At 57.0% G+C, this 14,770-nt stretch overlaps 5 protein-coding genes across 5 annotated transcripts; 4 read left to right on the plus strand and 1 right to left on the minus strand.

Annotated features, from left to right (window-relative positions):
• Positions 1–35: 35 nt before the first annotated feature.
• BDP81DRAFT_351927 (major facilitator superfamily transporter) lies at positions 36–2,921 on the plus strand. The gene is made up of 4 exons (XM_060586222.1): positions 36–1,074; positions 1,123–1,386; positions 1,434–1,840; positions 1,889–2,921. Exons 1-4 carry the CDS (start codon positions 515–517, stop codon positions 2,557–2,559), a joined length of 1,902 nt encoding a protein of 633 aa, XP_060443898.1. The 5' UTR covers positions 36–514; the 3' UTR covers positions 2,560–2,921.
• A 1,430-nt stretch (positions 2,922–4,351) lies between these two features.
• Positions 4,352–7,263, plus strand: BDP81DRAFT_322873 (nuclear pore protein; the record flags this gene model as incomplete). The annotated part of the gene is made up of 3 exons (XM_060584738.1): positions 4,352–5,396; positions 5,870–6,126; positions 6,205–7,263. 3 exons carry the CDS (start codon positions 4,352–4,354, stop codon positions 7,261–7,263), a joined length of 2,361 nt encoding a protein of 786 aa, XP_060443899.1.
• A 385-nt stretch (positions 7,264–7,648) lies between these two features.
• Positions 7,649–11,208, minus strand: BDP81DRAFT_322888 (AARP2CN domain-containing protein; the record flags this gene model as incomplete). Its single annotated transcript, XM_060584741.1, has 3 exons — positions 7,649–10,960; positions 11,016–11,086; positions 11,142–11,208. The coding sequence occupies 3 exons, from the start codon at positions 11,206–11,208 to the stop codon at positions 7,649–7,651; spliced, it is 3,450 nt and encodes a 1,149-aa protein (XP_060443900.1).
• Positions 11,209–12,448: 1,240 nt separating this feature from the next.
• Positions 12,449–12,831, plus strand: BDP81DRAFT_395749 (peptidase inhibitor I9; the record flags this gene model as incomplete). The annotated part of the gene is made up of 4 exons (XM_060588103.1): positions 12,449–12,463; positions 12,523–12,563; positions 12,622–12,690; positions 12,741–12,831. 4 exons carry the CDS (start codon positions 12,449–12,451, stop codon positions 12,829–12,831), a joined length of 216 nt encoding a protein of 71 aa, XP_060443901.1.
• Positions 12,832–13,347: 516 nt separating this feature from the next.
• On the plus strand, positions 13,348–14,766 carry BDP81DRAFT_322772 (mitochondrial pyruvate dehydrogenase kinase; the record flags this gene model as incomplete). Its single annotated transcript, XM_060584727.1, has 2 exons — positions 13,348–13,565; positions 13,614–14,766. 2 exons carry the CDS (start codon positions 13,348–13,350, stop codon positions 14,764–14,766), a joined length of 1,371 nt encoding a protein of 456 aa, XP_060443902.1.
• Positions 14,767–14,770: the final 4 nt, after the last annotated feature.

The following is a 14,770-nucleotide window of genomic DNA, read 5'->3' on the forward strand; positions in this document are numbered from 1 at the left end:
CATGTCCGTACACCACCAAAAGACAAGGGCGAGAGCTGGGCAAAGCGATCCTCCTCTGGACATCCCCATCGGCCTTGACAAGTCAGCTTCTGGATCTCGTCATGACTTTTCTTCTTGTGAGACATTCCTATGCGGGCTATGATGGCGTTGCGTGGCTTCGCGTCGCGCCCTTTTGTCACTATGCTGCCGGTCACCGCGTTCTGCCTGTGGATAAAGGTAGGATGGCCAGACTCGCCATATATAGCGATCCTCGCCTCTTAGTTCCATGACCCCGTCCTAGTGTCTCTCCCGCCAGACGAGCTCATGGTCCGAACGTGATCTGTAACTTGAGATCTGACCGTGCGCTTGCGAGTCCGGACGAACCTCTAGCTCCCTCGCCCGTTCCATTAATCGACGTTTTCCCGCTGCCAAGCGAAAAAGATTTGTGTGCCGCTGCATTCTTTTGTTTACCCTTCGAGTTTCCAATACATCTCAAGCCCGCTGTTGTCGTCAAACCCCCCACGATAACTTCAGCATGGCGGACGTAGCGAGGCCCGTCGAGGGTGATACCGCCTCAGAGAAGACTCGTGAGGTGCAGACGTCCAACAGCTCCACGCGGACATTGACCCCGCGAGAGAGCGACGAGCGGCAGGAAAAGAAGTCATCCGAGGAGAAGCCCATCGAGCCCGAGATTGAGAGCGAGAGACCGACAGAAAAGGCAACAGTCCAGTCCTCGGCGATATCAGCAAACGAAAGCCATCCTGATGTATCGAAGCAGCCAGATATCGACGAAGATGTCGATGAGAAGGCCGATATTGAGGGTGGACCACCCACGGGGCCCCCGCCCGTTTTTGATGAAGCCGAGGAAAACTTCAAGCCAAAAACCATCACCTTCTGGCTCGTCATTTTGTCCAATTTTGTAGCAATGTTTCTCGTTGCTCTGGATCGTACAATCATTGCCACGGCCATTCCTCGCATCACTGATGAGTTCCAAAGTCTGGGCGACATTGGCTGGTACGGTTCGGCGTACATGCTCACGACTGCGGCCTCACAATTGGTGTTTGGTAGAATCTACAAGTTTTACAGTCTGAGGGGGTGAGTCTTGATGGTCTCTGACTTGAAACAATTCTAACACTACGGTAGAGCTTTCCTTGGAAGCATCCTCATCTTCGAAATCGGCTCGCTCATCTGCGGTGTTGCGCCGAGCTCACCGGTACTCATTGCTGGCAGAGCCATTGCCGGCGTCGGTTCGGCTGGCATCTTTACGGGAGCGATGATGGTCATGATTCCCATGATTCCTCTGCATAAGAGGCCCATGTTCCAAGGCATCTTTGGTATGGTGTTCGGCCTGGCATCCGTCATTGGACCCTTGGTTGGCGGTGGCTTCACGAGCAACGTCACATGGAGGTATGTGCTTCGGGAACATAGACTTTGACACAACTAACGATGAACAGATGGTGCTTCTACATTAACCTCCCCATTGGAGGCGTTGCGTTCGTCTTCTTATTCTTCATGCTCAAGGCCCCCAGGCGGCAACCTCAGGAGTCGGCCACTCTGTTCCAGCACTTTAAGCGGCTCGACCCCTTGGGAACATTCTTTTTCGTCCCGTCCGTGGTGTCTCTCCTCCTGGCGCTCGAGTGGGGTGGATCAGAGTATGCGTGGAACGACGGCCGCATCATCGCGCTGTTTGTCGTGTTCGGCGTCGCGTTCATGGCGTTCGCTGCCGTGCAGGTCTTCATGCCCCAGACCGCCACTGTGCCTGTCAGGATTATCAAGCAAAGGACGATGCTGGCGGGCGCGTTCTTTATGCTGTTCTTGGCCGGCTCCATGATGCTGGCAGTATACTACCTGCCCATCTGGTGTAAGTAATGTGATCTAACTTGATTATGAGCGCGCTGACACCTTCCAGTCCAAGCCGTGCAGGGAGCCAACCCCGTCAACTCGGGAATCTACACCATCCCTCTCGTCCTCAGCATCGTGGTATCCTCCATCATCTCGGGCGGCGCGACACAAAAGATCGGATACTACGTGCCGTCCATGATTCTCTGCCCGTGTATCATGTCCGTCGGTCTGGGCCTGATGAGCACTTTCTATCCAGGCATCAGCTCTGGGCACTGGATCGGCTACCAATTCCTGACCGGATTCGGCCTGGGCTTCGGCATGCAGACCGTCGGGCTCGCGGTGCAGGCGGTTCTCCCCAAGGAGGACGTGTCGACCGGTGTCTCCATCAGCTTCTTTGCCCAGCAATTGGGAGCCGCCATCTTCGTCTCCGTCGGGCAGTCCATCCTCACCAACCTGCTCGTGTCGGAGCTCTCTGGCATCCCTGGCCTGTCTGCGCAGGCTATCGTCAACACTGGTGCCACAAACCTGCATAACGTTGTGCCGGCGCAGTTCTTGGACGTGGTTGTTCGGGCGTACAACTACGCCTGCACACGCATCTTTCTGGCTGGTATGGGACTGTCTCTCGCCACGCTGGTTTGCGCCTTGTTTATGGAGTGGAAGAACATCAAGAAGAATAAGAAGCAGCAGCGGGCCAAACAACGTGCCAGTCAGCTAAGGCCGGGAGACATGGGTGCGTAGACGAGGGTGAAGTAATGATAATGATTAGAGAGAGTATGGATACGGATTCAGTACATAGAGAGAACAGGGTACGTAATAATCGTAAATTGGTATCCCATCGCGGCCTCTTCCTATGCTTAGTGACCCCATTGCTTACGATCGCTGCAATTCGACATTTTGATTATTTACTAGAACCAACAAGAGTTCACCCTCCCCGGTGGCGAATGGGGGCTACATCTCTGGGTGCACATGCTGGGACTCGAACACGGGACCTCTTAGCCTTCACCGATTAGGCTGTTCGTGGACTTCAACCACTCCACCACCCAGCCAGTTTTGACCTGACCCCCAAAGGGGCGCCCGCTGGCTGGTGACAGGAATGAACCTGGAGGGGTATATGAGGGCTTTCTCTCGTGGTGTATTCTGTATACTGGATGAATATACATTGGATGATTCACCGAGGCTCGATGTTGAACAGTGATGAGTGTCAATTGCGGGGGTGGGCAACTAAGGAATCTTCTAGGCCATAACGGGAATAGCTCTGCAAGGCATTTTATGTAATATAGATTCTCGTCCTCGTCCCAAATACCCGGATTAGAACACAAACACACCTCCTAATCTGGTCGCAACTCTTCAGCTTCAATTATCGAGTCCGTTGCCTAGGCGTCCAATACCGGCCTTCGACGGAGGGTCGGAGAGGCTGGTGGGGCGAAGAAATAAAGACGAAAGAAACTCCACGCCAGTAACGACTACGGATAATAACCGAGTCGCGTCAACTTTGAGTTGGATTCGCCCCATTCATCAAATATAATTTGCTGCCCGTTGTGGTTGATTGCGCGCAGTCTCCTCTGCCCGAAACTCAATCGTCTAGTCCACGAGGTTTTGTCTCTGGTTTCTTGTCAACTTCAACTTCAACCTTCCGAAAACACGCTCCGCGGCTTGGACCGGACGTCACCTTGCCTTGGCATCGAGGACGCTGCCAATGCTGCTTAATTGGGCATGGACAAGGAGGAGCTTCTCGTCAGATTACTTCATGATTGACATGACTGGTCGGCCAATCCCGTCGTCGATCCGCAATCCATCGCAGCCCTAGAGACAAAGCCCGGGATTACTAGATCTACCGGCTGCTTCGTTGCGAATGGCATCTACATCACATCAAAGCGGCAATGCCACACCTACCCTTGAGAAGGCAACGATCACTGCGAAACGCAAAAGAGCAAGTAAACCCAAAGTGCGAACCGGGTGTCTGACTTGGTAAGTCTCTTGGACCCGTTGTATTTGACCCAAAACTGACTCGTTGGCAGCAAGTAAGACCTCAACTTGAGACTAATCTTTCGCCAATGCTAACCCATCCAATAGAATCAGACGCATTAAATGCGGAGAGGAGCGGCCTGCTTGTTCGCGTTGCACGTCAACAGGGCGAGCTTGCGACGGCTACGACAAAGCCCTGCCGATTCGGTCCGGAGACAGTGTTGCCCTCGTTCCCCAGAATCTACTCATTCGAGTCTTGTCTGAAAGCCAAAACCCTCGATTACTGCGTCCCCTCGTTGCCGACATTGACGGTACGCACACAGAGCGCGTCTACTTCCACCGTTTCCGCCGCATGGCAGAGGCCGGCCTCTGCAACCATGTCACGAATCTCACCAGTTTCTGGAGTCGCATCGCAACCCAGCTAAGCCACTCGGACGAGGCCGTGAAGCATGTTATTGTCGCCCTTGGCTCCGCGTATCACATTTATCAGACGGCTGCCCCCCGAGGCGGAGAGGCGCTTCCCCGCGAGCTCGAAATCTTCACCATCCAGCAGTATGGCATGGCCATGTCCAAGCTCTCCAGCTATGCCCACGTTCCGATGAAGGACAGAATCACCGTCACTCTCCTCTGCTGCGTGTCGTTTGTCTGCATCGAGTCCTTGCGGAATAACTGGCGACCGGCACTGACACATCTGTCTAACGGCCTGCGTATCATTGAGAGTCTGCCCATGAGCACGCTCAACGAGCTGCGAGACGCCGTGCCCGCTCATGCGAGTGCAGACCCTTCGGAAGACGTCTTGGCAATGGACTACATCCTGAGGCTCTCCGCCACGTGGGAAACCTCCTGCGCGCTCTTTGCCGAGAACTTCAAGCCCGTTATCGCCATCAAGCTGTACGAGGGGCGAGAGCTCGACGGCACACTGCTGGACGAATTCGAGACCATTACGGATGCGCACCGGGCCATTGTGCAATACACGCGTGACGTGTTCGCCCTGGTCTGGCTGACAAAGGAGCAACAAGGCGATGACGAGTTCTGGGCTCGTCCCGTACCGCATCGCCAGCACGAGATCCTCATGGAAAGAGGCGACCACCTGACGGGTCTCTTCCAACGGTTCATGGAGACGCCCCAAGCGCCAGCGAGCGGTACAGAAGAGCACTACTCCATCTGCCTCGACATGCTTCACTACAAGTGCGCGCGTCTGATATGTCAGACACTACATCAGAAGCCGCACCAGAGGCAGCAGTCGCCTGACGTCGTCGCTCAGCACGGGGAGCTCGTGGCGTTGGCTACCCTGCTGCATCAAGGGTTGGTTACCAAGCAGCGAGAAACTGGGCCACTGCCTCGGTCGTTCACGCTCGATATTGGGATTATACCGCCCCTCTACTTTATACTCGTTACCTGTCAAGATCCCGTTATCCAGGGGAAAGCCCTGGGAGTGCTGCGAAACTACCCGCAGCGAGAAAACCTGTGGGACGGCAACTTTGTGCGCAACTTGTTGGTCACTGTTGAGAATGTCAGCTACGGGCCGGTTCATCCCCTAGAGGATGTTCCCCATTCACTTGCATTTGGGAAAGGCATACCGGCTCTCTATGAAAAGTTACAGGAGCTACGTATTGAAGTTGAGGAGGACTGATTGAGTAAGCCGTGTTGCAGACCTGTGAGACCGAGGGCTCTCTGATTTAGAATGGAATGACACAGCCTGATTTGAATTTGAACTATTCCCCAAAACCCTCAAATGATTGCTGGAGACCCCGAAATGTCTATTTTGTGTCGTGATGCGTTAATCCATCGAAGTGACTGTTTGGATTGTCGTGAGGACAATTGGCAGCGATTTTGGGCTTCTGTCAACTTGAACATCCGTTAGAGACATATTACCAAGTCCCCTAGATGTAATTGTAACTGCAAGTTGGTCTTTGAAACCTCTGTTGTCATTACATGTTTGACTGAAGTTGAGGTTGTCACCGTCGGGACTCTGAATCGGTACGTACCGCAGCTAAATGCGCGGGGCAGAAAGCTCCCTCGCCCGACCTTCAACTCGGTCACCTACAACACCACGACCTCGCTGTACGAGTATTGTGACCAGCTCCCCATCAACCAATTCGGCGCAAGATGGCGACATACCCTCACGAAGTACCCGCAATCGCCGAAGAAAAGACCGGTTTCGACCTCAACGTCCAGCATGGACACCAGGACCTCGTCCAGGCCGTCGCCTTCAACGCCTACGGCGACCGGTGCGCGACAGGGTCCGTAGACGGCAAGATCAAGGTCTTTAACCGGCACAAGGACGGCGTCTGGCACCACTGCGACACCTGGGGAGCCCACGGCGGCGAGATCCTCGAGGTATGAAGCATCCAATTGCGCTGCGAGTGAAACCGCCGCTAGCGAAACCTCGCTGACCTTTGCCTCGCCGCCCCCCAGCTCCAATGGCTTCCCCCGACAGTCTACCCGAACCTCATCGCCTCTCTTGGCATAGAAGGCCGCTTCAAACTGTGGGCGGAAGACCCCTCAGCAGCTCCGGGCCGCCGATTCAGCGCCAGCAGCCGCGCGACGACGAGCAAAGCCGCCTACGAGATGCGCTCTCCCAAATACCCCTACCGCTCCTTTTCCATGAAACACAACGAGGAGACGCGGCACACGTATCTCGCTCTGCTCTCCACCGAGGGCCGCCTGGTGGTGTACGAGAACGAACAGCCCGAAAACATGTCGGAATACACACAAATCGACGAGCTGAGCATATGCCCCAAGCCGAGCCGCGGCGAGGAGATCAGCTTCAAGGTCCGCTTCGATCCGAACCTGGACCCGTGCTACAATGCCCTGAGGGCGGGCGTGGCGAGCGACTCGCTGGGGCTGGTCGTGGCGGGCATGTCGTCGGTCAAGATTTACCGCTCGAGGGACGTCATTGCGACTTCGTACGGCGTAGCGCAGACACAACGAGAGTTTTACCTTGCCGTCGAGGTGGGCGTCCACCGCGGCCTCGTACGCGACGTGGCGTGGGCGACGGGGAACATTCGAGGATACGACACCATCGCGACGGCGTGCCAGGACGGTTCCGTGCGCGTGTTCCGCATCGACACGCCGCACTTGGCCCACGACGGCAAGACGTGGGCCACGACGGAGCTCACCAGGCACGAGAATCACTATGCGCAGGCATCGTCCAAGGCGGGGCAGCCGAACGACAAGCAGCAGCAGCAGCAGCAGCATCAATCGGGGCTCAGCGCGAGCTTGGCAAAGTCTGGCTCGCATGTGGAACGGCATTTCTCGGGGCAGCCGGGGCAGGTGAAGCACGTCTTCAAGGAGGTTGCCAAGCTCGACAGCCACCGCACGCCCGTCTGGCGCGTCGGGTTTGACGATGACGGGCAGATTTTGGCCAGTACTGGGGACGATGGCAAGCTTGTATGCTACCGGCAGACGCCGAGCGGCACGTGGGCGAAGAGCTCCGAGTTAGCCATGATCAAGACGAAAATGGCGACGGTTTGAGTCGTCACGTATGATGTTAATGGCTGGCAGGTAGATGGTTCTGGCCGAATCACCCAGGCGTATCCGGCACAGCCTGAGAGCTGATTGAAGCCATCGACGCTCTTCTGTGAGTATCGTGTCGCAGCAAGTCATCGACCTCTTAATCATTGCAAAGCGAAGTCCTCCTGAAAACCATCAGAGGCTTGGAGTATGCAACTGGAGAGGCGCAACTAGACACAAACGACGGGCATGTATCAAGGAAATGATTTTGATGTTAGATACCCTACTGAGAGGCTTCACAGCCTGCGCCGTCTAATGCAAGTGACAGCCAAGCGCCCTTGATTACATATACTCTCTCTGTCTCTCTGACTTGCTTTTTAGTCCCCGTTTTCCGTGTTCCGAATATTTACTTTCTGCTACGCTTCTGACCACCACCACCGTCGTCAGTCGCCTGGCGCTTCCGCCCGTTCTTGCGCCAAAATTCCTTACTCTCCTTCTTCTCCCGCTCCTCCTTCTTCTCGTCCGAGGCAGCCACCTTCTTGCGGTACTCGGCGCGCTTCTCCTCCTTCTTGGCGGCGCGCTTGGCCACTTTATCGTTGCGGATCGTCGACAGCTGCTGCAGCAGGTTCCGCGCCGTCTTCTCCTCTTTGTTGAGCACCACGGCGCGCTTCTGCATGTACGTCTCCTTCTTCTGCTTGCGCTGCTGGACGATTTGCGACTTGAAGGGTAAGTCGGCGGCCAGGGCGCGCGGGACGCGCAGGGGGTTAAAGTGTCGCGTCTCGCGCTCGATTTTGCGGTACTGGCTGTTCTTCTCGAGGGGCGTGTCGATGCCCTCGTCGCGGCGGACTTGGCCGGTGAGGCGCATCGCCTGCCACCCGACGAGGTTGGTGACTGGGTTGTAGAAGCGGTGGGGCTTGATCGGGTACCAGGCGCGGAGGAAGACGATGTCGCTGTAGAGGATCTTGTCCTCAAAGGTGGCGCGGAAGTGGCCTTCGGGTTTCGAGAGGGCGCGCTTGATTTGACCGCGGACGCCCGAGACAGTCTTGATGGCGGCGCCTTCGAATTTGGCGATTTCGAGCGCCGTGGTGAACATGCCCTTGATGAAGGCCGTGTTCTTGTGGATCTTGTCGGCGGTACCCGTGAGCTTGAGCTTCTTGACAATCTCGGTCGACTCGTCGACGCTGAGGACGGTGCCGGTGGCCGCGACGCGGAAGCCGGGGTTCTCGGGGGAGAAGGAGTTGAAGCAGACGAAGCCCGTGCTGGGCGCGATGAGCGGACCGTAGACGGTCGCGAAGCAGTGCGTGTGTTCGGGCGTGTACTTCAGCATGCGGTTCCTCGTCCGCGAGTCCGAGGTGCTGTAGATGGGCATCGTCTGGAAGCGGCGCCAGCCGAGGGAGAAGATGAGGGGATCGTTAGATTTCAGAATCTTCTTGTGCCAGCGGTGCTTCTTGATGCGCACCTGGACGAAGCCGAAGCGGTCCTCGGTCGGGGAGAGGCCACCGATGATGATGGGGTTGCGGGGATTGAACTTTTCGACAAACTCGGCGGGAACGCCCTCGAGCACAATCTTGGCATATTTGCCGGCGCGGTAGCCCTCGACGGCCGCCCGCTGCCGCTCGTCCAGCGTCTCGAACTCGGCCTTGTTGATATCGAGCTGCTTCTGGATGACGGCCTTTTGCGCCTCGTACCAGTCGTCCTCGCCGAATTCCTGGTCGCCTGCTGCGCCTTCCCGCCGGGCGTTGGCTTTATCGTTCATGAAACCCTCGCGGTCTTCCTCTTCGAACCGCAGCTTGAGCTCCTCCTTGCGCTTCGCGTTCTTTTCACGCTCCGTGTCGAAGGCTTCTTCCTCTGTGGGCTCCTCGGCGTCTCCTCCGTGCTGCTCGCCCGTCTCGAGGTCCTCAAAGACACCGTCACCTTCGTCGTCCTCGCCGTCCTCGTCATCGTCGATGCCGTCAAACTCGTCGTCGTCATCCCCATCCTCGTCGTCACGCACGCCCGCCGTGGTGAAGCGCTTCCGCAGAGCCTCGACGGCCGCCGCCTGTGACCACTTCGCCGCCAGGTCTTGGTAGTCGTACACGGGTATCGATCTGTCCTCGACCTTGTCTTCCTTGTCCTGCTTGGACTTTTGGAAAAAGTCGTCGTCCTCTTCCGCTTCAATGTCTTCCTCCTGCAGGTCCTCACCGCGCCACTTTTGCAGCGCTTCGTCGGGCGATAGCTTCTCGTCGTACATGAACCTGGCCAGGTCTGGTGTGTGGTAGGAGCGTCGCTTGCCGTGGAGCTTCTTTGCGCGCTCTGCCATGTTCTCCTTCCACTTCATGGCCGCCGCCTCCTCGTCCGAATCAAAGTCTTCGTCGTCCATGTCTTCGTCAGACTCCCCATCCTCGTCTTCGAGCCCCGATATTGAGCCGAGATCCGAGTCACTGTCGGCAAAGGCAATGTCGTCCTCTTGGGCGTCCTTGTCGGCGGTTTTCCGGAACATCTTGCCCAGCTTGCCTTCGTTGAACTCCTCCTCGACATCAGACTCGCCCTCGTCTTCGCCGCTGACGAATCCCTCGTCGTCAATATCGGCGTCAGAGTCCTCGTCGCGGTTCGCGAAACGTGCGTGGCGCTGCGTCTTTCTGCCCGTGTCCTCCTCCTCGGCCACTTGCTTCAGCTGCTCGCCTCCCTTGAAGAGCTGCACGCCCTCCTCGGTCTGGCCCAGCAGCTTTCGCTCGCCCTGGAGTCCCATGATGAGCTCCTCGCCCTCGCCGCGCTCGCCGCCGTCCTCCGCGTCTCTGTCAAACGTGAAACCCTTTTCCCTCGTGATCCAAATGGCGTCGCCGTCAATCTTGAGACCGCTGCGGTCGGCGAAAGGCGCGTAGAGCTTCTTCTCCTTCTCGTCGAGGCGTCTTCGTGTTGTCTTGCCGGTCACCTTGGCGAGGGCTTGCTCCATGGCTGGGGTCGGGCACGGGTCGGGCATGACTTCGAGGTTCGCCACGGTAAAATCGCCCAGTCCCGGAACGTGAACCCTCTGCCCCTGCTGCGTCATGTTGGTGCCGCGCAGGTATCCCGACAGCACGATCGACCGGTCGCACATGGGGTCTTCCTCAATCTTTGTGGGGTGGGTGATGTCTCGGTAGCTGTCGATGATGGTGTACGGGTGGGAGTTTCTCCAGATCAGGGGGCGGGGGTTCTTCATGACGGACAGGAAGCGCGAGAGGTTGTGGATTTCGCGGTCGGGATAGCGTCCGTTCATGACACCGGAGAGGTAAAAGAGGTGCGCGCCCTGGTACAGCTCGCTCCAGAGCCTCTTCTTGAGTCGCTTCTTGGCGTCCCTGAGCGCCTGGGGTTTGCGGAACAGGTCGAGATGCGTGAGGATGCCAAAGACATTGCCGGGCATACCGGTGGCGGCGAGAATGTTGAGGAACTCCATTGTCTCCATCTCGAATCCGTAGTTGCCGTCAATCATGAGGAGGACAATGTCGGCGATCTTGGCCATGTCGACCATGGCTTCGAGCTCATTGGGGCATTCGACAAAGGTCAATCGCTGCTTCTTGGAGGTGACGACGGTGATGGGGCCCTGGGGGTCGGACAGAGTCTCCTTTGCGTATCGTCGGATCAGGGACTTGAGGAGGGTCGTCTTGCCGACACCGGGCGGTCCCACGATGGTGACCAGCCTCGGTGGCGGCTCGTCGGGGAGGCGATCGACTTGGGGGACATGGAAGCGTCGTTCTTTGATCTGTTTGAGACAAATTAGTTGATGGTATGCTATGTGATTAGGAGTAAGGCCGCACATCTGAAGATCTCGCGGCCGACCTGGCAAGCTTTCCGGGGTTAGAAAAGGCAAAGGCCTTTGGGTTCTTCTCTGCGCACTCGTCAGTATTCGGATTGGCGGGTGTTTGTAAAGACAGAAGGCTCACCCCCGGTGTGCTCCTTGCCCTTCTTGTCCTTCGACTTGCGGTGAGGCTTGTGTACTTGGTCCTCCATGACGGCGTTGCCCAAAGATGTTGGGAGGTCCTGCAACTACAACTACACGACGAAAGACGGGCCTTGGGTTTTTTTTTCGTCGCAGCGGTTCGCGACTTGCTATCGAGCCATCAAAAATTTGTTGCGGGTCTGGCTTATCTAATCCGTCTATCGATAAGATAGCGGGTGCCCCCGCTTCCTCGTGTTACCCCCTCTGTGCCCCTCCCTCGGGGATCGTCGTTGAGCCGACAGCCCCATGGTGATGGTGCTGAGTTTACTGTTAGGTAGATACACCTCGTAATCTTGACCTTTACACCAGTTATCTCTACAATTATTGAAATGCAATGTTTGGAGTATTGAGATACTTTTCAGGGAATCCCAGAGACCACATTGGATGCAGACGTGGTGGTACTGAGCGCAAACTCGACAAACAGACCCAAGGATGATTTGATAGAGGCAGAGGTTGGAGGCAGAGGGAGTTAGGTCAGCAATGACGGCATGGCCGATGACGACCCGGTGGTGGTGGGAGATGATGAGAGATGGCCGGCGACGCATTGATTGGTTTCTGGGCCAAGTCACAAGACAATCCATGGCTCCGCAATCCTCTGCGCGCATCGGCAGGATGATGCGTGAAGAAACAAGATGCATGAGACGCCAGATCTGGTCTGTCTTTTCGCGTCTTATCTCGGCTGTGCATGTCGGACGTGTTGTGGATGTGCTCCATGCGCCAAATATGCCTTTAACGGCCAACTTGTTGGTGTCTTGCAGTAGATGGAGGGGACCATCTCGGTTCAAGACGCGCTTGGGATGACGTACTGCGTGTACATACGGGTAAGCAATACCTTAACAATGAGATAGGAGCAAGCAGATGCTGGTGCCATCCAATGCCTTACGTACCACACAGGCGTCCACACAGGCGTCCACACCCACGCAGTCGTGGACATTAGTTGCTGTGGTTGCATGGACCTTCCCCTCCACTCGCTGGGCCACCCACGAACCTTTCCGCGTCACTGCTAGTTCCCGGCCTGTAGACTGTAGTTCCCACACCCATCCCGTCACTGTCACTGGTCTCTCGCTGGTGTGTACCGTCTGGAAGGTAGCACATCCCTCAGCAAACCGGACAGGCATGAGTCCTCCCGGCTTGGTTATAAAGAGACTCTGCCAGCCTCTGTCCAACCTGGGAGCTCTGCAACTTCAACCTCGCTCTTACACAACCACAAACCACAACTCCCAACGTACAAACCCAACCACATCCATCAGAATGCCTACCTACATTGTGAGTTAACCTTCTCTACACTGAGTACCATCATTGTTCAGCAAGCTGACCTTGCCCAGGTCACCTGCAAGGAGGATGCCTCCGCCGACCAGGTCGCGGCGTAAGTCATGTTTGTCTCCTCACAGAGATCAAGAGCTTCTATTCTAACAGCAGTCCAGCGCCAAGAAGCACGCCACCGACCAGGGAGGAAAGATTGGCCACGAATACAGCCTGATCAAGGGTTTCTCGTATGTCCCCCCCCTCAACCTCACCACCACAGTCAACTGACTTGTCGCAGCGTCACGTTCCCCGAGGACCAGATTTCAACCCTCGAGAACCATGAACACGTCAAGCACGTCGAGAAGGACCAGGAGGTCAAGACACAATAGAGGGCTCTATACCGGGCGAGGGGCTGGCAAGCTGTACTTGATCCACTACATACCTTAGACTCACGAGATTCTTAATGATTTACGCTTTACTTCCATTTGCCGTTTCGTGTTGTTTGTGACACTTGGCTCCTATATCAACCTGCTTCTATCAGGCAAACATGCTGTACAAACATGAGGCCTCCAAGGTCCTCACCCGCACCTGCCATCAACTACCTTACTGTAGGCCGGAGGGAGGCGCTTGGAGTCGGCCCCCGCCGCCAGAGGTCCAAGTGTCTCACCCCCCCCCCCCGGCGCGGGGCTACAGGAGAGCCCGGACCACCCCTCCCAGGGGCCGTCGGTAACCACCTGGAAACCCCACAAAAAGGACAGTGCACAAACCACGCGCTAAGAGCCCAAAGCGTATGATCTCATGCTCTTTCCGTCACTGCCACTGCTGCAGCGTGTTGTACCAGAAACCTCCCCAACGGAATTCCCCTTGACCGCAACACTTCTCTTTGCAACCTCGACAATGCCGCCATGATACCCATCGCGAGACCATTGAGGCCCAAGACGCCCCAGAGGATACTCGCACATCTCTACAGTCCTTCAAACACCCGTCTGCTCTCTTCTTCTCGACACGGCCACAGTCATAGTCACCGCCATGGCTCCCACCACCTGTCCCGTGTCGACGACCACGAGATTGTCCAACTCGCCAACAAGACGCAGCATCCCTTGAGCCTCACAGACCTGGTCAAGTACGGACCCCAATCCACGTTCTTCGAGTACTCACTAACACTACAAAGACACGGCCGCCCTCCTCTGAGCGAAAAGTCCCTCCTGTCCTCGGCCAACTTCACCCTCTCCCTCCTCCCGATCCGCCTCGCCCACCGCATCCAGGCCCTCCGCAATCTGCCCTATATCGTCGTCTCCAACCCCAACATCAGCCGCATCTACAACAACTACGTCCACTCCCTTTCCACCCTCCTCCCCTGGTGGACAAAGGGCGGCGACAGCGCCGTGCGCACCCTCGACGACGAGATCCGCTTCACAGAGGTCCTCGCCGAGCTCGTGGCAACCCACACCGACACTATCCCCATCCTCGCCCGCGGCTTCCTCGAGTGCCGCCGCTACATCTCCCCTCAAGAAGTCACCCGCTTTCTCGACGAGCATCTCCGCGCCCGCATCGGCACCCGCCTCGTCGCCGAGCAGCACATTGCCCTGCACTACAGCTCCCAGCCGCACTTTGACCCGCAGGCCAGCCCGACCCCGTGCACGGAGCAGCCCAGCTACATTGGCGTCATCGACACGGCCCTCAAGCCGGCCCACATCATTGAGTCCTGCGCCGGCTTCGTCGCCGACATTTGCGAGCTGCGGTACGGCGTGCGGCCGCAGCTTGTCATTGATGGCGAGCCCGATACCACCTTTGCGTTTATACCGATGCACCTGGAGTACATTGTTACCGAACTCCTTAAGAATGCCTTCCGAGCCACCGTGGAAGCCAGGGACAACAAGGAGCCCATCGTCGTCACCATCGCCCCGGAGCCGCCCCGGCCGAACCAGCACCTCAAGATCGAGGTGCCCAAGGAGACGCGGGGTGAGTTCAGAAGCGACGCCATCAAGCCTCTCGAGGATAACGTCCCCGGCGTGACGATTCGGATCCGCGACCGTGGCGGCGGCATCTCCCCCGAGGTGCTGCCCAATATTTGGTCCTACTCCTTTACCACCTTTTCCGACGACGATGAGTTTCCCGGCTCCGATGATGGTGGTCTTAACGTGATTTCCAGCGCGAGTGCCGGTGGGAGCTCGATTGCGGGCCTCGGGTACGGTCTGCCGCTGAGTCGGGCGTATGCCGAATACTTTGGCGGTGGGATTGCCGTGCAGAGTCTGTACGGCTGGGGAACCGATGTCTATCTGCGGCTCAACGGCGTTGGCAAGATTCAGGAGCGCACTGTTTGATTAA

This window comes from Colletotrichum phormii, assembly GCF_030913505.1.
Source record: "Colletotrichum phormii strain CBS 102054 chromosome Unknown BDP81scaffold_13, whole genome shotgun sequence".
NCBI lineage: Eukaryota > Fungi > Ascomycota > Sordariomycetes > Glomerellales > Glomerellaceae > Colletotrichum > Colletotrichum phormii.

What these genes read in the sequence shown, in the direction of transcription:
- BDP81DRAFT_351927 (XM_060586222.1), top strand. Translation starts at nt 515, where the DNA reads ATGGCGGACGTAGCGAGGCCCGTCGAGGGTGATACCGCCTCAGAGAAG. An exon ending in AAGTTTTACAGTCTGAGGGG is followed by an intron (nt 1,075 to 1,122) that starts GTGAGTCTTGAT and finishes ACACTACGGTAG; the next exon opens with AGCTTTCCTTGGAAGCATCC. An exon ending in ACGAGCAACGTCACATGGAG is followed by an intron (nt 1,387 to 1,433) that starts GTATGTGCTTCG and finishes AACGATGAACAG; the next exon opens with ATGGTGCTTCTACATTAACC.